This window comes from Hyla sarda, chromosome 1 (assembly GCF_029499605.1).
Source record: "Hyla sarda isolate aHylSar1 chromosome 1, aHylSar1.hap1, whole genome shotgun sequence".
In the NCBI taxonomy this organism is placed as follows: Eukaryota; Metazoa; Chordata; class Amphibia; order Anura; family Hylidae; genus Hyla; species Hyla sarda.
In genome coordinates, this window is record NC_079189.1 from 147032143 (window position 1) to 147058616 (window position 26474).

The 26474-nt window shown below is 40.2% G+C and overlaps 1 protein-coding gene across 2 annotated transcripts in view; it reads left to right on the top strand.

Annotated features, from left to right (window-relative positions):
• The window catches only part of NR3C2 (nuclear receptor subfamily 3 group C member 2), a 351371-nt gene that overhangs the window by 200337 nt on the left and 124560 nt on the right, over positions 1 to 26474 (top strand). Inside the window, exon 3 of one of the 2 annotated variants that reach the window (XM_056562826.1) lies at positions 19805 to 19956. In XM_056562826.1, coding sequence (XP_056418801.1) covers positions 19805 to 19956 — 152 coding nt within the window. The remainder of the gene's footprint in view (positions 1 to 19804; positions 19957 to 26474) is intronic. The other variant, XM_056562827.1, reaches the window with a different exon arrangement.

Below are 26474 nucleotides of genomic sequence, written 5' to 3' on the forward strand. Positions count from 1 at the left end.
CTCAAAACTGCAAAAAAATTTGGAATCACGCAAAACTAAAAACAGAGGACATGAGCCAAGAAAACAAGTGATGTGGCTAATGATTGATCATCTCTCCAGTTATGTTATTATGTTTGGCAGTTTTCCTAGATTCATTACCCTAAGGGCATGGTCACAGGGCTAATTTCAAACCACTTTGGATGTGAAATCTGCGCCCATTTGTGCGTCCATCCATCTTCCATTGACTTCAGTGGGAATGGCTTCACCGAGCTAAAAAACGTGTTTTTTGTGTGGAATGTGTCACTTTTTTTGTATGATTGAAAAAATGGAATACGCGCAGATTCCTCCTATTGTAAAATCCGCATCAGCATCCTAAATAAGAATTGTCTGCTTCTTTGATTTACTGTGTGAACAAGCATTACACTGTCTCATTTTTGGCTCATATTGTGTTTGCAAGTCCCATCTAGATCACAGGTCTAATGACCTCAACTGAAAGTGTCAAAGGTCCTGGGTCAACTGCTGTATGGTCCACAGGAAGTTCTTTTCTTTTTGACTGTCCTTTCTGTCTGACCACAGTGCTCTCTCCTGACACTTCAGTCCATGTCAGGAACTGTCCAGAGCAGGAACAAATCCCTGTAGCAAACATATCCTTCTCTGGACAGTTCCTGACATGGACAGATGTGTCAGCAGAGAGCACTGTGGTCAGACAGAATAGAAATTCAAAAAGAAAAGAACTTCCTGTGGAGAATACAGCTGCTTAGCAGTACTGGAAGGATTAAGATTTTTAAATGGAAGTAATTTACAAATCTGTTTAACTTTTCTGGCACCGGTTGATTTTAAAATCAGCGATCAAACCTCACACTGAAGTCAACCCCTTTAACTTGGGGAATTGTGTGACCAATAAAGAACCAAAGTAGAACAGTTGTAGTAGAAACCAGTCAGATTGCAGTTTTTATTACATTTTTTAAGATTGCAACATTTTTTGGATTTGCACTACAGTACGACTTTAAGTAAAAGTTGTAGTGATTTTATGCACCATAGCACTTACCTATACACAACCTCTCTGACCCATTTTATGTTTTGTTGTTTTGCTGACAGTAAATGATGTCTTTACCATTATTTGTTCGGAGACAAAATGTAGAATAAAATGTAACATCAAATTACAGCCTATTAAGTCATTGGGATAATTCTGTTTTCGTTTTTTCTTTGCTTGACCATCTTTAATTATATAATTTAGTAGTAAAAGGCCTTTATTTCAGCTGTATTCTATTGGTTTATTGGCACATAGTAATACTTTTTGCATGTTAAAGGGGTTATCCAGGAATCGAAAAACAGATAATTTCTTTCAAAGACTGCTCCCTGTCTGTCTCCAGGTTGGATGTGGTTCTGCAGCTCAATTCCATTGAAGTGAATGGAGCCAAGTTGTAATGCCCCACCCAAAGTGGAGACAGACAGGGCACGGTCTTTGGAAATGTTTTACAATTCCAGGATAACCCCTTTAAAGCGTACTTCTAATTTCAGGTGACTTTTTAGAATAAGCTGTCCTATACGTGTACATGAGGAGTAGCACTATTTCTGCCCATTATATAACTTGTATATGGTATTTTTCAGCAGATTTTATTTCTAATTTGCAGCCCCAGATTTGGTGGGCTGAGCTCCCCTCCCCCATTCAAAGACTTGTATTACTTGACACATGACAAAGCTGAGATGATTTTTAGAAATAAATATTCAAGCAGTAGGAGGGGGTAGAGGGAAAAGGGTTGATAACAAGAGAAAGCAGCTTTTTTGTCTAATAAGATGTAGTACAAAGTTGTTTATATTCTTTTGTACTATTAATCTGTATAAAAATTTGTTCAAATGACAGTGGCTATTTAAAATAATTTAGGTAAAGAACTGAGCACCCTATTAAAAGATGGTGATAAGTGATGTTTTCCTAAGCCTCCAAACTAAAGTTCTATGTCCAGACACTCCTGAGAAGAACAGTCCTGGGTCTAACTTTAGTACATATAGGGGGGATATAGTAAGCTTTTTTGCACCGGTTTAGTTTTTGGGCTAAAAAGGGGACTTGGTTTTAGTGTAATGGTTTTTTTAGAGGTATTATTACATTAACTTTTTTTTTTTTTTTTAAGTTGCAAAACTTTTGCACAACTCCACTCCATTCTGCAGTAAACACCACATGATACAGTGCACTGAAAAAGAAAAATGTGCAGATTCAACATTTATTGCGTGACAATATGATAAGAAACTGCATAAAGCAGGACTTGCAAGCTTTAAAAGAGAGGTAAAAAAGTAGCAAATGATAAATTCTTCACTTGTCTTCTAAGTATCATCACACAACCCTTATTTTATATACTTATTTTGAGTATTTTTTCTGTAGATTATTCATGATGTTTATAGGGCTAAGACAGATCTAGTCCTGCCACTACATTGGGCCTCAAGAACCTAATTTTATTGTAGTTTATATTATTGATTGCCATCTAGTGCTATGTTAATTTAGGTTTTATTTACTAAATATAATTACATTATTTGTTAGCACATTGGTATTGGTATTTTTCTGTTTTGTTTAGTCAGACGATTTTATTAAATGACAACAACAAGTGCTCCATGCTTGTTGTCTGAAAAGTGACAACTAATATTGAATGAAATGCAATTGCTGCTGCCGGCTATTAATACTTCAAATACATATTAGAGATATCAGTGGTCCAGTGGTTGGGATCTCCTGGCCGCAGTGCTATTGCAGCCAGGCGATGTGTTGTTTTAGCAGCCGGAGGGCGTACCTGAGCCTCCATGACTGCTGAACTGATCTTTTTAATAGAGCCTGTCTGAGGAAGGCTCTACCAATAGACCGCAGATTTCGTGGATCAATGCACCATAAGAGGATTTTAGTACGCATTTGCCAGACAGTAATGGACATGCTTAGAAAGGATCTGCGCTTGTCTTGGGGTAAATGGCTATGTTGTGAGATTACCATAACTCTGTGGCTATCTTTAGGTGAACTGGGTATTTCCTGTTGGAGTTTGTTCTCTCAAACTACAAATCCCATATTTCCATGTTAGTAAATGTGAGGTCACTTTCCTCCCTCCCACACATCAGCCACCCCACCCATTGAAACACAAATGAGCTGCTTTCCATTCAGAAGACCAGTGTTTTCTAAACAGGGTGCCTCCAGCTGTAGCAAAATGATCTCTCCCACCCAGCGGTCTCGGCACCCATTGAAGCAGGACAGGCTCCCTTTGCACACCTGACATGTCATGTCTTGGCCGCACTATAACCGGGTAAAACCTGAGACCTGACTAATTTTGTATGCTGTTAAAATTAATATTGGGACGAAAAACACAAAAGAATTGCAAGACCAGCATCACACACAGGTACAAACACTATATTATGAACTACACTAACTTTACAGCCCCTGTAGCCCCACACCAGAATTGTGTTTTTTGGTCACATCACATCCCATGGAATAAAAAGCGATCAAAAAGTCCAATCAATATTAAAATGGTACAGTAAAAATTACAGATCACAGCTCAAAAAGTTAGCCTTCAAACAGTACAGTATGCGGGAAAATAGGTTAAAGGGGTCAGAAAATGGCGTAGTAAAACATGACTGAAACTATATAAATTAGATATTGTTGTAATCGCACTGACCTAAAGAATTAAGATAACATGTCAGTTTGACTGCACGGTGAACGGCATAAAAGAGAAACGCCATTTCGGCATATATGTCATTACAAAGTACAATTGGTCCCACAAAAACAAACAAGCCCTGAATTGGGTGTGTAAATGAAAAAATAAAAGACCACTATATGTGCAAAGTATAGTTTTTACTATTTATTCTTTATTTTTAACATATATAGTGGACTTTTGGCTTGAATAGGCCTTTTACCACCATAGAGGAGCTGAGTCTTGAACACAACCAGCTGTTTCACCCATCCTGCAACCAAATCGGCAGTGCTGGTCGGCATCTTTTCTACCATGTATATTTTACAGCTATTAAAAGCCAAGGGAGAAAAAACAAAAGTGCCAAAATGTAAATTCGCCTGGTCCTGAGGGGGTTAAATAAAAAGCTAGAAGTATGCAGGAATCACATACATTTCTGTCTCTCCGGTATGACCTTGGTCGGTTATTGTACCTCTAATATTTTTTTAATTTACCAAATACCTGTGGTTAACGTAGAAAGCTCTGCTTTACTCGGTCATCGGTGTAATTAAGTTTAAATAAAGTGAACGGCCCTTATCATATATAAAGGAAACACTAAAGTCCTCCCTGAAATGAAAATGAGTCACATCCCTCAATAGGAGCACCCATGGCAGGGAGTTTACAAGGTTTACCTTTCTGTCTAGCATGTTGAACCACTCTGACACACTGAAAATGTAGTCCATTCCACAGGCCGCATATTGTAGAGCAGGAGGAGCTGAGTAGATTGATCTGTAGTTTTGTGGGGAAAGACTCAGGATAATTTGATCTAAATCCCTACTCATTCTGGGTTTAGGAGTCCAATGGGTGGTCCTACAGCTATCTTTGTAAACTCAAACAGGGAAGTCTGTCAGTCACTGAGCAGGAGTGCCTACCAGAATTCTTTTTTTTTTTTACAACTGTAATGTTTATTAAAAGTTTTTTTCAGGAACAGAAATACAAATAAAAAACAATAACAATAGTAGGCACTATAACAATAAAGGCACTCAAAGTCGCGGAAGGCCTCCGATGCCTCGATATTATATACCCAGGACCATCACAGTAGTCATTAAGTAGCCCAAACAAGCGTGTTGCCACTCGGCATTAATCTTGAACGTAACGTTGAAAAAAACCACAAACAAAGGAGGAGAAACGAACAATAGATACCGAGAAGCAGCCCGCCAGACTTCTACATGTAGAATAAGCAGGATTTTGGATTTATAGAATACTAGTTTTACTATGTATAGCTGAATCTATGTATTTATTTGCTCAGCTCTACTTGCTGTATAACATTCTCTTGCAGAAGTTTTTCTTCTGGGCACATAATTCTGTAATACGTTTCTCAAGAACAAAAGCAGTAAAATAAACTCTGTCTTGGCTGTTACATATGTTAAAGAGGTATTCCCATCTAAAGAAGTTATCCGCTGTACAAAGGATTGGGGATCTCTAGATCAAGGAAAAAGCTATCTCCGGTACAAATGGTGCGCGCCACACGTGTACATCCAGCGATCCGTACATTCTCTATGGGGCCATTGAACATTGCCAAATTCAGCACTTTACCAATATTTGGTAGGCCCTTAGAGCATGAACAAGAGCACATTAATTTCAGGGACTATTTTTCCCTGTTCTCAGCACTCGTCAGAATCCCTTTTGCCACTTTGAGACCCCAGCAGTCATGGGGTCTGAGCAAAGTGAATGTCCACTAATCAGAACTTTAAACAATTCACCATGACAAGTCAAAAGTATTACGAAAATTCAGGTAGGCTTAAAACATTAAAGGGGTACTCCGGTGGAAAAAAATTTTTAAAATCAACTGGTGCCAGAAAATTTACCAGATTTGTAAATTATTTCTATAAAAATAAAATCTTAATCCTTCCAGTCAGGAACTGTCCAGAGAGCACTGTGGTCAGACAGAAAAGAAACTCAAAAAGAAAAAAAAATCCTATGTAGCATACAGCAGCTGATAAGTAATGGAAGGATTAAGATTTTTTTAATAGAAGAAATTTACAAATCTGTTTAACTTTCTTTAGCAGTACTCTGGCGCTAAGACATGTTATCCCCTATCCAAAGGATAGGGGATAAGATGGCTGATTGCGGGGGTCCCGCTGCTGGGGACAACTGTCACGCCCCCTCGCATAGGCTTGCATTGAGGGGGCAGGGCGTGATGTCACACGGGGGTGGGGCCGTGATGTCTCAATGCTCCGGCCCCCGTGATCGCCAGTAATCAGACCCGGAGCGAACATGCTCCGGGGACTGATTGTAACCGGGGTGCAAGATCACGGGGTTCCCCAGCGGCGGGACCCCTGCGATCAGTGGATAAGATGTTTTAGCGCCGGAGTACCCCTTTAAGTGTCCTATAAGCTACTGCACATGCAAAGTGTAATAAAAGAGAAAAACTTTAAAACCTGTGAAGATGTAAAAGTGTTGGCCGCAGCATTGCACATTGTTTTTTTTTTTTTTTAACCTTAGGTAATAACTCTACAACATTGTGTAATAGAGACCGTTATTTCTGGGCATACCCTTTTAACATGGTCCCTTGTGAAAAAAGTTCTACTTTCATTTTGTTGCCTAGCAACTGCTAAGTGTTTTTATTGTATTTATTGTCTTATGCATAGGTAATTATCTGCATAATATAGTGTCACTATTGTTGTGGTTGAAAAAAAATGACTGTAACATAATAGAGCCATTATTTATTTAAAAGCGTCAAAAACTGGGGGGAGAAGAGAGAACTGGGGTAGAGCCTTTGAGTCTACGCCAGTGAAGTCCAGGTGTTATTGTTCCTTCCAAGTTAAGGACTGGATGTTGCCTCGAGCTCTTTCTCTTTTCTTTTTTTTACTTTTGTGTTGATGGCCAGAGGGGCTTGGCAAAGATGGCTGGAGTGACATTTACTGGCTCGGCTTCATGCAAACATCACAGAGTGGGTTATTCATAAGGCACTGCTGAAACTGGTTATGAATTGCAGGAAAGACACTGTATTGTGCTACGTAATTATAGTAGTAAATCATCACCAGCTTCTCTCACTTTAATCAGTGTAAATTAACAACTGAATGTCCAAGATAAATATTAAAGCAGGCGGGGGAAACTGCTGCTCGTACATAGCATTCTTACATTTGACGCCTTCTTATTTTCTAAGCTAGAGGTATGAAGGTGCAAAACGTACTGTAGAGATTACTGTGATATTTTACTATATTGGGCTTTTCCTTCAAGAAAAACTATATTTCTGCTGTTCAGTACTTCCTCCTGGAAAAAATAAATAGCATGGAGTAGAAATAGAACAGCTATAGAAATAGAACAGCTAAACAAAACAGTCCTATCCCTAGTCCAGAAATATCAGAGTGCCCCCCCCCACCCACTGGCCAATTGGCTGACTGACAGTGCTGCAGCGTTCTTGCAAGCATTGTGTCTATTACTGCTATTACACTTTACGTTTGGTCTTAGCTGACCCTGGTAGTCTTCGGATGGGACATCAATTGTATAGTCCTGTAAAACCCCCTAAGGTTACGTTCACACGAGCGGATTTTTTTGCGGGTTTTCCGCTGCACATTTGAAAGTGATCGGGCTCTTCTCGTCTGTCTGCAGCAGATTTTCCGCAGTGGAATTTACGCTGCGGAAAGTCCGCCACAGTTCCTACTGACTTCAATGGAGCCCACCCACTTTCAAATACGCAGCGGAAAACCCGCAAAAAAATCCGCTCGTGCGAACGTACCCTAAAGTGGGAAATTGCAGTTGTATTACTTGCACTGTGGACCTATATCAGCTATTCAGATTAGTAAGTCATTGAGTTTTCCCTTAGGCTATGTTTACACGATGGAATGTCCGCACTGAAAATTTCCGCGTGGACACACCACCGACAGCAGAGGCCAGCCTTAACATGCCGGCGCTAGGACCACTGGGATGGCAGTGCATTTCCTTGCAGAATCTGCAAAAATATTGAACATGTTCAATGTTTTTGCGGACAACAAAATCAGGGTTTCCGCTGCAGATGTTGTTTGCCATGTGAACAGAGCAGCAGAGTGCCATTGAAATCAATGGGAATCTGCTGCTGCAGAATGTCCGTATGGAAGATTCATGCGGAGTTGCGCATGGACATTCTGCCTTGTGAACATAGCCTAATGAGCCTTAAAGGGGTACTCTGCTGCTCAGCGTTTGGAACAGAGTGTTCCGAATGCTTAGAGCTGGCGCCGGGAGCTCGTGATGTCATATCCCCGCCTCCTCAATGCAAGTCTATGGGAGGGGGCGTGGTGGATGCGGGGTGGGGCGTGACATCATGAGAGGCGGGGCTATGACATCACGAGTTCCCGGCGCCGGCTCTAAGCGTTCGGAACATTTTGTTCCAAACGCTGAGAAGCAGAGTACCCTTTAAAACATGATTGAGAATTATATGCCAAGCCAGAATCTCCTCCAAAAGAGGGAGCAACCCTTCTCTGGACAGCTTTTGGAGGACATTCTGGCTTGACATATAACCCCAATGGTTATCCAGGAAAAATTTTTTTTATATATATATATATATATATATATATATCTCAACTGGCTCCAGAAAGTTAAACAGATTTGTAAATTACTTCTATTAAAAAATCTTAATCCTTTCAGTACTTATGAGCTGCTGAAGTTGAGTTGTTCTTTTCTGTCTAAGTGCTCTCTGATGACACATGTCTCGGGAACCACCCAGTTTAGAAGCAAATCCCCATAGCGAACCACTTCTACTCTGTGCAGTTCCCAAGACAAGCAGAGATGTCAGCAGAGAGTACTGTTGCCAGACAGAAAAGAACAACTCAACTTCAGCAGCTGATAATTATTGAAAGGATTAAGATTTTTTAATAGAAGTAATTTGCAAATCTGTTTAACTTTCTGGAACCAGTTGATATAAGAAAAAAAGTTTTTTCCTGGAATACCCCTTTAAGGCCCTTTAAGGGTCGAACATTGACTGTATGAGAAGCTTTCTCCAGTAGGTGACTTTGTAGAGTTAGTTATTTTCCTTTTGAAAATTAATTTCTTTACGTATTCTTTTCCCATGGAGCATTGCACAGCTGGTAAGCCTCCATAGGCCTCAAGGAGACACACCTAGTCTCTTGAAAAGATATACATAGGATACTTTTGTTTAAGAAGATTTTCACTCCTCCAGTCTCACAGAATATTGAATTGTATTCATTTAAGTAATGCTCTTTGGTTTTAGTGGTTTGGCTATGAATGTTGGTGGTTGTTACTTGTCATATTGCTATAGTATGTTTTCTTTGTGGCTTAGCTATAGCTTCTGTAACAGCGCAAGTATCAAAACAGGTAATTCCACCCTGACCAGATGTTATATCCAGCTGTATCCTAACCAGTTACCCAGGAGCATCGCTGTATTCCCAACAGCTCGGCGCCATTCTCTTTCTATGCCATATCCATCTTAACAGACATCTGTAGTGCTGAAAAATTCCTGCCCAAATATCCCCCATGCAAAAGTTATACATTTCAGCCTATTACTTATATGTACCTATCTGATTTCTCCCCCATGCGGGATCTAACGTGAGCACGCATGGCAGTATGCTGTACCACTGGACAGGAGGCAGAGTCGGGAGAGGGAGATAAGCAGGAGGGGAAGGGATATGCATAGGGGAGGGAAATGGGGCGTTTCAATATTATAATTTGCTCAGGGGGAGAGAACAGGGGGAGGGCAGTAGCTTACAGGAAGTAAGCGCAAAGCATGATGGGAGATGTCATTTTACTTTCTTTTCTCACTATTTCGGGTGGCGATAACGACAGAACGGCTGGGCCAATTTTGACGGGGGATACATGGTTGGAAAGGTCTTTCAAATACCTATTAAATGAGGTAAACTTTTGTTTTTTGCCCAGCACTACAGATGTCCTTTAAATATATATTGACATTGTTCTGGATGAGCCTTGTCAATGCAGAATTGTGACAGGTCGATGTACTGCATGCTGAGGCGTGTAAGAAGACTTTGCTCAGGAATGGGGCACTCAAAGACTGGGCTGCCACGTGTGGATCCTTTCAGAGCTGCCCTGCAGAGTGGCAATTGTTAAAACATATTAATACATTCTTACTAAACAACAGTATCTTAACATTTATCATGAGAAATAAAAAAAAATCGAAGCCAATTTGTCTCTGTAACCACGTCAGGTATTTGGATAGAGGTTCAGTTTGTATTCGCTCTATAACTGCAGGTGTCTTATAGGGTGATGAATTCCTTTTACATGACTTTCCTGAGTAACATCAGGTTAATTCATCAAAGGTGTTTTTGTTTACCTAGTTTTTTATATATTGATGTGTTAGGAGTTTCTCTGTAGCGTACAAAAACATTTTTACTTGTCTCCAATTTATGCCAATTAAATGAAATAATTTGTCAGTTTTACCGGAATAGTAGATCTGAGTTTGGTTAAAGCTATAGAATAAAATCTGTTCCTTGTTAAAAGTCAACGTGTTAATCTGAGTAACTTTTTATAAGAACAATGGATTGTCCTTGGCTCTCTGATAAGTCTGTGAACATATTCTTGTGTCAATCATTACGTTCACACAACTAAATTTCTCCTCTTTCACACAAGTGTATTTTAAGTCTGTATTAAATGGGCAATGCCAGAATCAACATCCTAGCCATACATTAACCCTTCTAATATACTTTAATATTCATTAAAGAGGCACTGTCATTGTTAAAAACTTTTCATATATTGCAGGACTCATTATAATATGACATTTCACAATATACACTTGTTAAAAAAAATTAAAATTTTCACCTGAAATTGAAGCTCAAAATAGCCACCACTAGGGGTCTCCTGTCTTTTAGTCAGACAGACTAGTCTAGATTTTACAGCATACTGGATACTGGCGTAAAGCATACCGGTATCCAATATAGGAGATTTCTATTTTGTATGCAAAACTACAGATAAAGGATGTGTGGACATGCTGGGAGCTGTATTTTTAAAACAGCTGGAGGCAACATTGCTCTAACACAGTTATTTACAAACATTGCAGCTTCAGTTGTTATTAAACTACAACTCCCAGCATGCTGAAATAGTCAAAGCTTTCTCGGACTCCTGAATGACAAAGAAGTTGATCAGACATTCAGGAGTCTGTGAAAGATGAATGACACACATAGTGACAGCTATGCTGATTAGCATCCAGCTTTACTAGGAGAAGATAAAACAGATAGAACATGTATTCATAAAAATGCTGTACTTTTATCTAAAAAATCCTTGCACCAATTTTATAAAGATCTATTCTTATATTTATAAATGTTATCCTATTATGAATTCACCATAATGTCTTCTGATTACTGCAGGCAAGCTCCAAGTATCTTTCTCTGTGTAACATGACACAGCATGAAACCAGAGAGGAAAGGGTTACAGAGTAGAGAGTACTGATTGGCTGACTGCCCAGGCTTGCTCCTGTGAGGGAGACAGACTGACACGCCCCCTCCAACCTGCACAATGAAAAAGTAACTCACCAGCAGATAAATACTTATATCTCTGGATATATAGGTCCGAGACACATAAAAATTATATGCACATGATCAGAACTAGGTCCTGAGTAACAGATCACTTTTTTTTTCTTTTTTTTTCACTATGACAGGTACGCTTTAAATAAAAAAAAAGTTATGTCCTTTTTATAGAAATTATGGCTTAGAAAAAGGTCACTAGGAGTCCCCATACCATCCAGAACATAATACTGTCTGGCTGCAGCATCATCTTTGTCCCTGCTAAAGCACAGGCTGGGACAAAGTCCAAGAAGTGAGGGTATGACTAGCACTCCTCTGTCCTGTCTATCAGACTCATTTCTGAATGTGTTGTGATTAGATAAGAAGACACAACACAACAGACTTAGGCTGGATTCACACAACGTTTTTGCAATTCAGTTCCCGTATACATTTTCTATTTGAAAACCGTATGGAACCGTATTGAAAACGGTATGCATTGACTCTCCATTGAAAACCGTATGCCAAAAGATGCATTCGGTTGTGTCCATTTTGCATCCTGTACAGTTTTGTCATTTTTTTTCCTGTACCCAAAACCATGGCCTACCACTTTTTTTGGTCTGGGTGAAAAACCATATTGAAACGTATACTTTTTTTTAAACATAAGGGTCAATGGGAACCGTACAGAACCGTATGTGCGTACGGTTCCATATGGTTTTCACCATATGGTTTTTGACTTGCACAGTTTTTTTTTTTTTTTTTATTGGAATTTCAATCAAACAAGTGAAACATTATTCATAATGGAGTGAAAAGTTAAAAATGTATACGTTTTTTTTTCTTAAAAAATTGATGCAACCGGACATCATTTTTCAAACTGTATACGTTTTTTAACCGTATACGGATTAAAATGTGTACTCACGTTTTGATACAGTTTAGTCAGGTTTTGAGGAATCCGTTTTTTTAAATCAAAAATCTGATAAAAAAAAACTGTATTGCAAAAACGTGGTGTGAACCAAATGCATGGTGAGTGAGCAGGCTCAGTGCTGGCCTTTGACATGACAAACTCCTTTCTTAGCAGTGGATGTCAGAATGAGTCAGCAGCAGAGCAGAAGGATTTTGGGGGGTGTCTGTTATATGACAGGTACTCTTTAAGATCCTTTTTTTTTTTGGGGTCCACAGTTAGATGGACCACAATGTTAAAGGGGTATGCCAGGATTTTGTTTTTTTATTTAACTATGCTACAGGGGCTGTAAAGTTAGTGTAGTTAATAATATAGTGTCTGTACCTGTGTGTGTGATGGTTTTCTCACAATTCTTCTGTGATTTTCACCCCAATATTTATTTTTAACAGCATACAAAATGACTGTTGTCTCAGATTTTTCCCAGGTTGCAATGCAGCAGAGACCTGACTCACTAGTCAGCTGATGACAGGGAGCCTGTCTGCTTCAATGGGTGGAGTGATCGCTTGGTGGGAGAGAGATCAATCTGCAACTAATGCAACAGCTGTAGGCACCCTGATTGAAAACCACAGGTCTTTTGAATGGATACAGCTTATTTATGTTTCAATGGATGGGGTGGCTGATGTGTGGGAGGAAGGAAAATTTATTTATGGAATTTGTAGGCAAAAGAAGTAAACTCAAACAGGAAATACCAGTTCACAAAAAGCTAGCCACAGTATTATGGTAATCTCACAACATAACCATTTAGCCCCAAGACAAGCGCAGGTCCTTCCTAAGCATGTCCATTACTGCCGGCCAGGTATGTACTAAAATCACCTTATGGTGGATAACCCCTCTAATCTATAGGGCTATTCACATGGTCATATAAAATATACATGTATGTTAAAAATGCAGCTCATGCTACTTTATCTGATTTTCAGATGTAATATGTCCTTTTAAGTCTATTAAGAGGGATTATAATACATAGATATTCAATTTCCTATCTAAAAGACAGCCCATCCGTATTTACTGTACAAAATACAGATGCAATGCTGATTCAAACACTGTTGGTGTTTCATGTGAAATATGTCCATATTATAGATCCTTATTATGGACGTATTCCCATATGCTCGTATGAAAGCGGCCTTTTGCACATGCTTACTTCTGGTCACTTATATGTCTGATATCATGGTTTATACCAGTGTTTCTCAACCAGGGCGCCTCCAGCTGTTGCAAAACTACAACTCCCAGCATGCCCGGACAGCCTTCGGCTGTCCGGGCATGCTGGGAGTCGTAGTTTTTCAACAGGTGGAGTCACCCTGGTTGGGAAACACTGGTTTATACTGAAAGTATAGCATTTGACACAATGCATTCATCTCAAATCAGTGGTCAATTAAAGGGGTTCTCCATCATAAGGTGATTTTAGTACGTACCTGGCAGACAGTAATGGACATGCTTAGGAAGGATCTGCGCTTGTCTTGGAGTTAAATAGCTATGTTGTGAGATTACCATAATAGGGTTTCTAAGTAACAATATATAGCCTATGACATTTTGCCTGCAAGTTTTTTTTTCCCAGTCAAATAGTTCTTTTTCTATCTAGACTATGCACACCTTTGCAGCTATTTTTATTGTTCCTTTGCATCTAAAATGAAGACTATAGAAAGTTTGCAATATTCTTGATAAAACATATCCTACTGTATTGTCTGTAGTTTTTATGCGGACCTATGAATATCTAGATCAACAGAAAACAAAGCCTATAAAGTCTAACAGTCATACTGTCTATAAATGTAGATTAGCATAAAGATAGGACCAAACTGAAGGGAGAGCCTGCAGGAGAGAAATTGGTCTGTAAAGGGGCTGGATATGCAAAATGATATCCATTTCATATTGTTTAATTTAACATGCAATAGGACAAAAAATTCATTGTGAATCTGGACATACTCTTTAACTCTTTAAAGGGGTTCTTCACCATAAGGTGCTTTTAGTATGTACCTGTCAGACAGCAATGGACATGCTTAGGAAGGATCTGCACTTGTCTTGGAGCTAAATGGCTATGTCGTGAGATTACCATAACACTGTGCCTAGCTTTTTGTGAACTGGTATTTCTTGTTTGACTTTTCTTCTTTTGCCCACAAATTCCATAATTCCATTTTTCTCCCTCCCACACATCAGCCACCCCACCCATTAAAACATAAATGAGCTGCATCTATTCAAAAGACCTGTGGTTTTCAACCAGGGTGCCTACAGCTGTTGCATTAGTTGCAGATTGCTCTCTCCACCCATTGAAGCAGACAGGCTCCCTGTCATCAGCTGACTAGTGAGTCAGGTCTCGTCCGCATTGCAACCTGGGAAAAATCTGAGACAACAGTCATTTTGTATGCTGTTAAAAATAAATAGTGGAGTGAAAATCTCATAAGAATTGTGAGAAAACCGTCACATACAGGTACAGACACTATATTATGAATGACACTAAATTTACAGCCCCTGTAGCATAGTCAAATAAAAAAAAATTCCTGGAATACCCCATTAAGAGTATTTGCACCCATATGAAGGTCAGGTTTGCCTTTTACATTAATCTTTCAGAAAACAGTCTCATAGTCTTATTATTACATTTGTCACATCCAGTGCTGCATCCCTATGAGACGTTGCAGTTCATTGAAGTGAGTGGGACAACCTGTGGTATGAGGTCCAGCCGCTCTCAGATCTAAGGCCTTTTTCTAGGTGCTAAACCCTCCTGATCAGCAGGGGTACTGGGTGTCAGACCCCAATTCATCTGATGGCCTATCCTTAGGATTATTAACCCGAAAACCCCTTGAAGGTTTTTTTTTTACTCAGTTTGATTGATCGGTGATATAAAAAAAAAAAAAAAAACAAGGCAGCTCCTTCATAAATGTTCTACCCTGGAACCCATTGTGTTATTCCATTTAAAGCTATATTTACTCTATGATATGATGCGGTGTAAATACATAGCAACTTTTCTTTATGTTGTTAACATAAACTATGCTTTGCTTGTGATGCAACAATACAGACATGATACAATTCTGTGGGTTGCATCCTAGCGTCATCAAGCAGTATGGCAGGAAGGCCATGATCTGTTGTGGCAGCAGTGAGACTTTCCGTAATGCCAGAGGTGAACTGGATGCCAACATTACCCTAGCATACACATTTCTGCCTAGATTAGTAACAACAAAATAATGTAAAAGAAAAAGTAACATCAGCCTTGGCTGCCTGCCAGACCATCCAGTAGTAAATAGGGATGTTAATGCCAGGATTGCTGTATTTTCAAATAAAATTGATTCAAGAGGCCTCTTGTGTACAGACAAATGTTCTCGGTTATTCTTTGGGTGATATTGCTATTTAATTTCTGATTGAAAAACCCTTAAAAAAAAAAAAGAAAAGAAGTAGAGTTGAGTCAAGCAACAAACAGGCAGATTAGGAGTAAGTTGCGAGTAGGTTGTTGTTGTGAGAACTAAGTGGGAGATTTTGATGTAGAACTCTTTTTATTAGCTGGATGTGACCATTGTTGAGGGTCTGAATAATAATCATTTCTATTTTATTATTCTACTTTGTAATGACCTCTGGTCAATGTAGTCATTTTTGCCTGTTTTCGTATGTCTTCTTACAAAGTAATTACAATGATTTATGGTGTAAATTGTTGGGTGTCCTTAATGTGATGAAGATCTTATGCCACGCTTAGTAGCGTATGTAGAAGCTATACTTTCACAAAGAAAAATCTGTTGTGTTCACAAACGCCATAAGCTGCAGTATAGGCTCACCAATGCCCCTCAAGGGCCCACAATAACTTTGATGATTCCTCAAAGTGTGAGATCTGTAGTCATTGAGACAATTGATAGGTCCGAGGAGACCTCATAAACACAGTTAAATCGTGTCTGTTTAATCATCCAAGTCTTGAGAACGGCTTTTAACCAGTTACTTTGTTTTACTTAATGTTCATTGTGCAATTAAAATTTTACTCGAATTGCACAATACCTGGGGTCCCTAGTGCCGGAAGAAGCTTTGTATAACAGCAAAGTGTCTACGTCTCTACATTTGTTAGGAAGTCTTGTATATTATTTCTCCCACGTGCACTTTGTTATCTGTTGTATGCATTTCTCTATGAGAACCAAGCTTGCACTTGAACTTGTTTTTTTTATACTTCTTTTCTTTTTGAAACTTAAAAGTAGATCAGCACCATTCTTTGGGAATAAAACAGAATTTAGTATAAATACATTTTAGGCTTTACTTGCCCATTACAGGTATCCATCCATTGGTAAGCCAACATACGGATGTGGACACTTTTCATTTCAATGGCCCGAGTAGAGTCTTTTTAGATTACCATCTAGTTACTCAGTTCGGGCAAACCAATGGCACTTGTGTCATGGTATACGTCACCATCCCCTACTTGAGGGACAGATGGATACCTGTGAAGGACAGCATAAGTGCTATGTGAACCCAACCTTAGTCATTTTTATCATGGTAAATTTTTTGTTCACAACTCTGAGCCCTGTCCCCACTGGTATTATTTTTTCTATAGGATGTAGGCAACATTTGCCAGTGTTATGACCAGCATTATGTAATTCGAACCAGGAGTGGGGGCAAAATACTGACCGAAAAACTCCTCTTTGAAATGTGCCATAGGCTATGTGCTATTCAAATATTTATTTTGAGGCTCAGAAAAACACAAAAAAAAAAAGAAAAGAAACATGAGCAAAATAAAACAGAAGTATTTTTATTGTTTTTGGGAGTGTTTTATTCATGTTTTTGTTTTACTGAGTTTTTTTAAGGACACTTAAAAAAAAGGTATTCTGGAGAAAAAACAATACTGTATATACATTGCTTAAGAAGTTATATTAAGAAGTTATATTGTTTGGTGCTATATCTTTATTAAATGTTACCTTTTTTATGATATTTACTTTTATTCATTGATTGACAGTAATAGCAGACATGGGGCTCTCTGCTGCCACGAGAGAGCCACATTCATTTATTTATTTATTTTATGAAGTTATAGTACACAGTAACATGACTTTATTAAAGGGGTGCATTCTATGCGGGGACTGCGTCTTTAGTTTCAGAAACCTCTGGGTTTCCGGGACTGGGGACGTGACGTCACGCCACGCCCCCTCCATTCATGTCTATGGGAGGGGGCGTGACGGCCGTCACGCCCCCTCCCATAGACATGAATGGAGGGGGCGTGGTGTGACGTCACGTCCCCAGTCCCGGAAACCCAGAGGTTTCCGAAACTGGGGTGCTACAGGGAGATCGCGGGGGGGTCTCAGCAGTGGGCCCCCCGCGATCAGACACATTATCCCCTATCCTTTGGATAGGGGATACAATATTTTTTCCCGGAATACCCCTTTAAAGCAATGTATACATTTTTTTGTTTTCTCCTCCGGAAAACCGCTTTAATGCAAATCAGGTCTTTGCTTGCAATTTTCAAGTGTCAAAAAAATGCACGAAAAACAGGCATTTATTGGAAGCAAAATAGCCCAAAACAAGTATCATGCACTTATTTTTACAGTTGGTATAAATATGCCCAAATATTTAATTTGAACTGTTAGATGTTTTCACATTTAATTCAGTGGAAACAAACATATATAAAAGGGATGAGGATTTTTCGAGGTGTGAAACAGATGTTTTATGTCTCAAAATCCACTCAAAAAAAAGCAGCAAATTGAGTCCCTACAATTCAATATTAGAGAAGCATTGTGCTGTAAAACATACAGTTTCCTACAGAGATAAAAATCTGTAAGGAGAAAAGCCGCTCTGTATAAAATGAGGGGGTACACAGGGGTACACTATGAATCTCGAGCAGGCTTTAAGTGTTGTATTATGGATTCATACAACACAGCTCCATAATACACAAGTGTGCGCAAGGCCTTAAACTAAAGATAAAAAGCATCAATTAAAAGAAGTTCAAAGTGTCCATCACCCATGCGTTCTGTGGGAGTAAAGTAGTCTGTTTTCTATTCATCTCATTATGTTGCCAGCTATGGTCAAGTGAAGTGATTGTGAATGTATCTGACAGCATGCTGCAGACTTGATGCAAGAGAATTTCATTTCAAGCCATCTGTGTATACATGTTGTGCAAGAAACAGCTTTCTTGAACAGACTGACTGAATTTCAAGTTAGAGTGCTGAGATTTAACACTGTTACAAAATAATAATTTCATTTTCTTTTAGTACATAAAGGGCAATATGAAAATCATTCTGTTTGTTGTGAGCATTTGTTTAGAAAGAAATAGTTGATGTGTTTGTAACCTTGACTTTCTTCCAATAGTCTTTTTCTGTACATGCTCATCTATTACAATGTAGAGTTACAGTATACAGTAGTCCCTCAAGTTACAATATTAATTGGTTCCAGGACGACCATTGTATGTTGAAACCATAACTCTATGGAAACCTGGTAATTGGTTCTGGAGCCACCAAAATGTCATCCAAAAATAGGAAAAAGTGAGGATTAAAGAAAAATAAGTAGATAACTAATATTGATAAAGCAAATCCTTACATATAAAAGTAAGAAAGATCTGCTGGGAGCTGTAAATCACTGTCTATGTAGAGGACAGGAGCTTCTTCAGGGTCCTGTACACTACATTCAATGTCCTAAAAAAGTAAAGTAGACCTGTCCTTATTGGGTGTCCAAAGGAGTAGCCAACCCTGGAACAGGTAAAGAGTAGTACAGATCATGTAACACCTCCCTCTTCTGTAGGGGGCGCTACCAGACCAGAATTCAGTGCATACGCTTAAGAATTATAGGGGTTTTACAATGAATCCCCATTCTGATTGGTCAGTTCTTCCAGCCATTGACATGTTTCACAGGTCTGGACTGTCCATAGCATTGTCTGTTGGGTCTGGTTTCAAGTTACAATGGTCCAGAAAAGACCATTGTATGCTGGATCTATTGTATGTTGAGGCCATTGTAAATTGAGGGATCACTGTATACCCCACCATAGATTAAAGGAGTTCTCCAACTGAAATATTTTATCCCCCGCTGTGCCCGGGCTGTAAAACTATACATAATAAACTTTCACTTACCTGTCTACGATCCCCCGTTGTTCCGATATCGCCGCCCGTGCTCCGGTCCCTGTCAGCTTCCTCTTCCTGCGGGTCGGTGACTTCACTCTGCGCTCAGCCTATCAGCGGCCGCGACGGGACATTGCTGTGGCCGCTGATAGGCTGAGCGCAGAGTGAAGTCACCGACCCGCAGGAAGTGGAAGAGACCGGAGAACGGGACAGCGATATCGGAACAACGGGGGATCGTAGGCAGGTAAGTGAAAGTTTATTATGTATAGTTTTACAGCCTGGGCACAGCGGGGGTTAAAAGTTTTAGCTTAGAGAACTCCTTTAAAAGCTCTAAACCATCACAGACACATTATCAGGAATGTAAACATTAGCATTAGTTGATGTGCCTCATTGTAATTGTTCTTCTGTTGTTATGTTAATGAACTGCCCCCCCCCCCCAAAGGGAGTTTTCTCTGGTTTGTCCCGACTTGCCCCCAGCCCTAACACAGTGTAAGCTATATACATTATGGAGGCAGAAGTAGAGTAAGATTTGATGCAGATCATTTAGTGATGTCCCCAGAATGGGGCTTGCAGAAATCCATGTACATGCTACAGAAACAGTCCTATTCAGATGTAGAATGACTGCAACCAATCTGCCATAGAAAAAAATCTTCTCTGTTGGTTGAAACCTCTATTTAAACAATGTGAAGAATGTTTATGCGTTCTTGCCGCAGATAGTTGATTAAATATTGATTAGATAATTATATAAATATTGTCACTAATCATAATTGAATTATTTTTTCCTTCTAGTTCCGCACTACGAACCATGTCAACTGGGTCCTCTAGACCTTCCAAAGTTTGTTTGGTTTGTGGGGACGAGGCATCTGGATGCCATTATGGAGTGGTCACCTGTGGAAGCTGTAAAGTCTTCTTTAAAAGAGCAGTGGAAGGTAAATGTTCAAGTGGGTGATGATTTTTTTTTACTATTTACTTGGTGTTTGTGCTGTTTTTGTGATTTTGCAACATTTACGTGCCAGCCTGCCTACAGTGCAGTCCATTGTGCTAAACTGGTAGCATTGTCTATTGTATATATGTGAGATACATTGTTGTATAATGGCCATTGTCTGTATTCATCCATGTGCATTCCTTTTCCAATAGTTATACATCTGTGGAGGTTTGCATGTGCATGTCTCTTGTAGAAATTGAGTCATCTGAGGTATAAAAAATCTTTATTAAAATGGTCTAAACAAAGCATATGTTACTGAAAAGAACTGTGCTTACCGAAAGTACACTGCCATGTTCTTTCCAGAGTTAAAGGGGTACTCCGCTGCTTAGCATTTGGTACAAACTGTACCAAACGCTGGAGCCGGGAGCTTGTGACGTCGAACCCTGCTCCCTCATCATGCCCCGCCCCTTCAATGCAAGTCTATGGGAGGGGGCGTGACAGCTGTCACGCCCCCTCCCATAGACTTGCATTGAGGGGGCAGGGCGTGACATCATGTGGGGGTGGGGCTATGACGTCACAAGCTCCCAGCGCCGGCTCCAGCGTTCGGAACAGTTTGTTCCAAACGCTGAGCAGCAGAGTACGCCTTTAAGAATTTTAGTTGTTATTGAAGAATACAGTATTCTATTTGTTATAGTAATAATAATGATAATAATAAATCATATTTGTGGTCACCCTCTTCTCAATTTACAATTATCTAACATAATATTGTATTATATTTTCTAAACTGACTATTCATTTAGTAATAGAGGGGTTGTCTTTAAATAAGGGCTTTAATGGCCTATCCACTAGACCCCTACCAATTCGATAATAGGCCCCCTTCCTACTCCTTACATTGTTCTCTGCTATCATAGAGTCGAGAGCACTTATTGTACACCATCTTAGCACCAATGCAATGCCTTTTAAAGGGTTATTTTGGCAGCACACAAAAAAAAAATATATATATAATATACTCTTGACTCCGGGTGCTGTAAAATAAATAAATAAATATATACTACTACTGCTTAAAATAATAACAATAATAAAAATAATATATATGAATATATATTCTCCCCAGCCCTGATCTCCCACAGCTGCAGTTTTGCCAGCTCCCAATCCCCACTGCTTGCTAATGTAAGTTTTCACATTTAAAATGTAATATTTTTTTCCCATGTTCCAATTATTTCATTTGAGAAGATTTCCCTTGAAGGACCGGCCCCAACATTTTATGGTTCTACTACTAAAAATTGAGAACTTCAAAGTGATCATGCACCAGCAATAAAATAGGAGGACAAATGTGACCCCACCATCTAAATATAGATCACCCATTTTATTCATATAATGGCTGGCTTTGTTTGTCGTGTTATAAGAATCATGCATGACTTTTTCAATGAAATATTACTGTATTTTGTTGTATAGCAATAAACTAAGTCATGCCCTTGAAAATTCTGTGCACACAGTATATCGCTACCCCCCGCCCTCGGGTCATTTTTAGCTTAGACCTATGCTGCAGTTTTTGGGAATAATAGCCTTGCAAATTGTGTTAAGTCATTTATTGCATCTTCTTTCTGTACGGCTAGTTGCTTCAGGGACTTGGTCAGGTGTCACTAGAGCTCTCAGACAGAGAAAGAGGTCCACCACTGGTTTAACTATACCCTTTAAAGGGGTACTCCACTGGCCAGCGTTCAGAAGTAATGACCCCCGCAGCGCGAAAACAGCTTTCGGAACATTTACTTCCGAACGCTGGCCAGTGGAATACCCCTTTACCCCTTTACATAAAATGTATTGGAAGGATTAAGATTTTTTTAATAGAAGTAATTTACAAATCTGTTTAACTTTCTGGCACCAATTGATTTAAAAAAAAAATAATTGTTTTCCACGGGAGTACCCCTTTAAGGTATACTATGGCCCTCATTTACTTAGAAAATCGGGTTGTAAGTCTATCTTGCTTTCTTACCTGACAGCTTTTTTCCCCTGGTATTTATTATTATGTCGCATCCTGTTTGTCGCACGTGGTTTTTGTTGGCTTGGTTTCCAACTCCTCTGAGTTGTCGGGAAAAAATCCACAACAATTCAACAAATTCGGGTTGGAAACCTTTATAAATACGTGGGAAAGCTCAGAAATGTCGGGTTACGCCCCTTTTTCGGGTTTGGGAGAATCCACATCAGGTCCGTCGGGAAAAAATGCTGCATCGTGTCGCAGACTGGCGCACGATGTCTGTGACATGTGGCAGACAAAGATGCACCAAAAAAACCCGACACAACAAGTCGGGTTTAGAATAGTAAATGAGGGCCAATGTGTAAAAACTAGCACCTAGTGAAAGATACACTTACTTAGGTATTACGTTTTCTACAGCATGATGCATTACTCCTGATCTTCTATGGCTGATTGTTTTAGGTGTAGCCTGTTCCATTGTGTTTTGTATTCATGTCAATAGGAGGTATTTATTGCAATTAGAATAAAAGAATACATTTTTTAGGAGAAAAAAAAAATATTGCTTCCAGCATCTCAAGAACCAGTTTAAAAAAAAAGCTACATTTAATCCAAAAGTACATCTTATGGCATGGAGCAGGAGCAAAAATGGCTTTAGGTGTTGCTCCATATGTTGAGGATTTAAAGGGGTACTGTCATGTCAAATTATGTAGTTAAACCTGTGGGGCACGTCCAGTTTATATTTTTATATTTTTGCAAATTCACTGCTCAAAAAAATAAAGGGAACACCTAAACACAATGTAACTCCCCCAATTAAGGAGTGATTCTGCAGGTGGTGACCACAGACCACTTCTCAGTTCCTTTGCTTCCTGGCTGATGTTTTGGTCACTTTTGAATGCTGGCGGTGCTTTCACTCTAGTGGTAGCATGAGACGGAGTCTACAACCCACACAAGTGGCTCAGGTAGTGCAGCTTATTCAGGATGGCACATCAATGCAAGCTGTGGCAAGAAGGTTTGCTGTGTCTGTCAGCGTAGTGTCCAGAGCATGGAGGCGCTACCAGGTGACAGTAGATCAGGAGACGTGGAGGAGTGCAACAACCCAGCAGCAGGATCGCTACCTCTGCCTTTGTGCAAGGAGGAGCATGAGTAGCACTGCCAGAGATATGACCTCCAGCAGACTACAAATGTGCATGTGTCCACTCAAATGGTCAGAAACAGACTCCATGAGGGTGGTATGAGGAGGGTGGTATGAAGGCCAGACATCCACAGGTGGGGGTTGTGCTTACAGCCCAGCACCATGCAGGATTTTTGGCATTTGCCAGAGAACACCAAGATTGGCAAATTCGCCACTGGCACCCTGTGCTCTTCACAGATGAAAGCAGGTTCACACTGAGCACATGTGACAGACGTGACAGAGTCGTGGAGAATGTTCTGCTGCCTGCAACATCCTCCAGCAAGACTGGTTTGGTGGTGGATCAGTAATAGTGTTCGGTGGCATTTCTTTGGGGGCTGCACAGCCCTCCATTTGCTTGCCAGAGGTATCCTGACTGCCATTAGGTACCGAGATGAGATCCTCAGACCCCTTGTGAGACCATATGCTGGTGCAGTTGGACCTGGGTTCCTCCTAATGCAAGACAATGCTAGACCTCACGTGGCTGGAGTGTGTGAGCAGTTCTTGCAAGAGGAAGGCATTGATGCTATGGACTGGCCTGCCAGTTCCCCAGACCTGAATCCGATTGAGCACATCTGGGACATCATGTCTCGCTCCATCCACCAACGGCACATTGCACCACAGACTGTTGCCACCTCATCAGGAGCATGCCCAGGCATTGTAGGGAGGTCCTATGGCCACGTGGAGGCCAGACACACACTACTGAGCCTCATTTTGACTTGTTTTAAGGACATTACATCAAAGTTGGATCAGCCTGTAGTGTGGTTTTCCACTTTGATTTTGAGTGTGACTCCATATCCAGATCTCCATGGGTTGATACATTTGATTTCCATTGATAATTTTTGTGTGATTTTGTTGTCAGCACATTCAACTATGTAAAGACGAAAGTATTTCATGCAATTAGTTCTTTCAGATCTAGGATGTTATCTTAGTGTTCCCTTTATTTTTTTGAGCAGTGTACATCATTTAGCAAATTTGCCTCCTCCTCCTGATAGTCCTTCTCCTTTCCTAGGTTACAGACCGCCACTCCATTCTAGGGCTGTGTTTATACCACAGAATTTCCACATTGATATCCGCATTTATTTCCTCAGGAATTTCTAGTCAATACACTTTAATGGGACTCCACAGTCCCATTCACACTGCAGAATTTGTGCACCGGTCTTTCCACAGCTAATATTCTGCATTCCATATTTCACAAAAATATGAGCCTTGTCTTATATTTTAGCGGCATCCCATTGAAGTTGTTGGGGAATTTGTGCAGAATGTGTGCGGAATGCATGCGGAAATCGGGTGGAACCCGAGCAGAGTTCAACTTTTGAATTAAATAATGGCCACCTTTTAAGTGTACTACGGAATCATGTGGAATTCATCAGGAAACTGTACGGAATTCTGCCCAAATAACGCCCGAATTCCAAATAAATTCAGCAAAGGCTGGAAAGATGCAGAATTCCAGCCAAATTAATGTGGATGCAGAATTCAAGAATCCTTGTGTGAACATAGCCTTGAAGCTGTGGTTGGGCTTCTGTATATACACACGCCAGCCTGGCCACCTCTTCTAGAGTGGAGTGATGGTCTGTAACCTAGGCAACGATATGTCAACAAGGGGAAGAAAAAAGCTGGAATATTAAGAGAATGAGGCAAATTTGCTAAATTAATGTATTTGCAAAAATATTTAACTTGATGTGCCCTACAATTGTATCTGTTAGATAAGTTGAGAATACCCCTTTAATCATTACTAGCTCTTTAAGAATAAAAGATTTAAGATGCAGCTTACCTAACAAAACACTAAAACAAACAGCAGCAATCCGCTTCCTCTCAAAGTCATGTCAACAGCAATTTATGGCTATGGAAGACAAAGATAAATGAATATAAATTAAATATGTCTTATTTGTTAAAGCATTCGCCATTTATGCAGCAATAACTTAATATGAATGCTGTATGAATACTAGGTACTGGGATGAGATGGATGTGTCGATTTGGTAACATACAACATTTTACCATATGATACCTGTATGTACGGTAATATATTACAAGCATGGTTAATTTTTGTTAACCATTTTGTAAGCTTTAAATCAACATTTCACTTTTCATACAATGTGTTTTTTTAGACAGAAAAAACACAGTTGAAAATTGAATGAATTTTACCATTTATGAATTAAATTTTAGCATACAGTTTAACCCCTTAAGGATGCAGCCCTTTTTCACCTTAAGGACTGAGCCCTTTTTCGCAATTCTGACCACCGTCGCTTTACGCATTAATAACTCTAAAACGCTTTTACCGAATATTCTGATTCTGAGATAGTTTTTTTGTGACATATTCTACTTTATTTTGGTGGTAAATTTTCGTAGTTACTTGCATCCTTATTTGGTGAAAAATCCACTGTAACAGTGGTCTCCAAACTGTGATCCTCCAGATGTTGCAAAACTACAACTCCCAGCTGTCTGGGCATGCTGGGAGTTGCAGTTTGGCACCCACTAGGAAGGGCAGCAGTAAATATCGCTTACTGCCCCCTTCCTTCATGTCCCCCCCACCGCCGTTTCCCTACCTGCGCCTGTCTCCAGCGACGATCTGCGGTCCCCACGCATCTTCTCCTCCAGGTACCAGCCTCCATCTTCTCCCCACATTCTGCCCGACATCCAGGGGTGGGCAGAACGGAGGGTTGCCATGGTTGCCAACCCTCTGTCCTGCGCTGCCATTGGTCAGAATCAGTTCTGACCAATGGCAGGGGATAGGAGGAGATCGCAGCGCTGCGACCTCGCTCCTATCCCTCAGATGATCGGGGCTGTCACTGACAGCTCCGATCATCCCTATTTTCCGGGTGATCGGGTCACCAGAGACCCAATATGCCCGGAATAGCAGAAAATCGCATGTCTGAATTGACATTTTCTGAGACCGTCGACATGGGGGGGTCTCAGAACACCCCTGGGCGATGTGCCGGGGTGCCTGCTGAATGATTTCAGCAGGCATCCCAGTCCGATCCCCAACCGGCTAGCGGTGGGGACCGGAATTCCCACGGGCGTATGCATACGCCCCACGTCCTTAAGGACTCGGGATGCAGGGCGTATGCATATGCCCGGCGTCCTGAAGAGGTTAAAGGGTTATTCCGGCAGAATGGTAAATAAATAAAGAAAAATATCTGTTCAGGTTTCCTGCATTAAAAATAAAAACCTTCCCTCCCGTGCTCCCCCAGTGCCTCCGCTATTACTGTTCTGGTGCCTGGTGCAAACCTCTTCCTGGTGCTGAAGGTAGATACATCGTAGTGCAGTTTAGCGAATCGCTGGCACAGTGGTGTCCCACCTCACAGAGTGTCAATGTGACATTTTAAGCCCTGGTACCAGGATGAAGACTGGGGCTGGGGTGCAATACACCACATTACCCCCTACTGAAGACTTT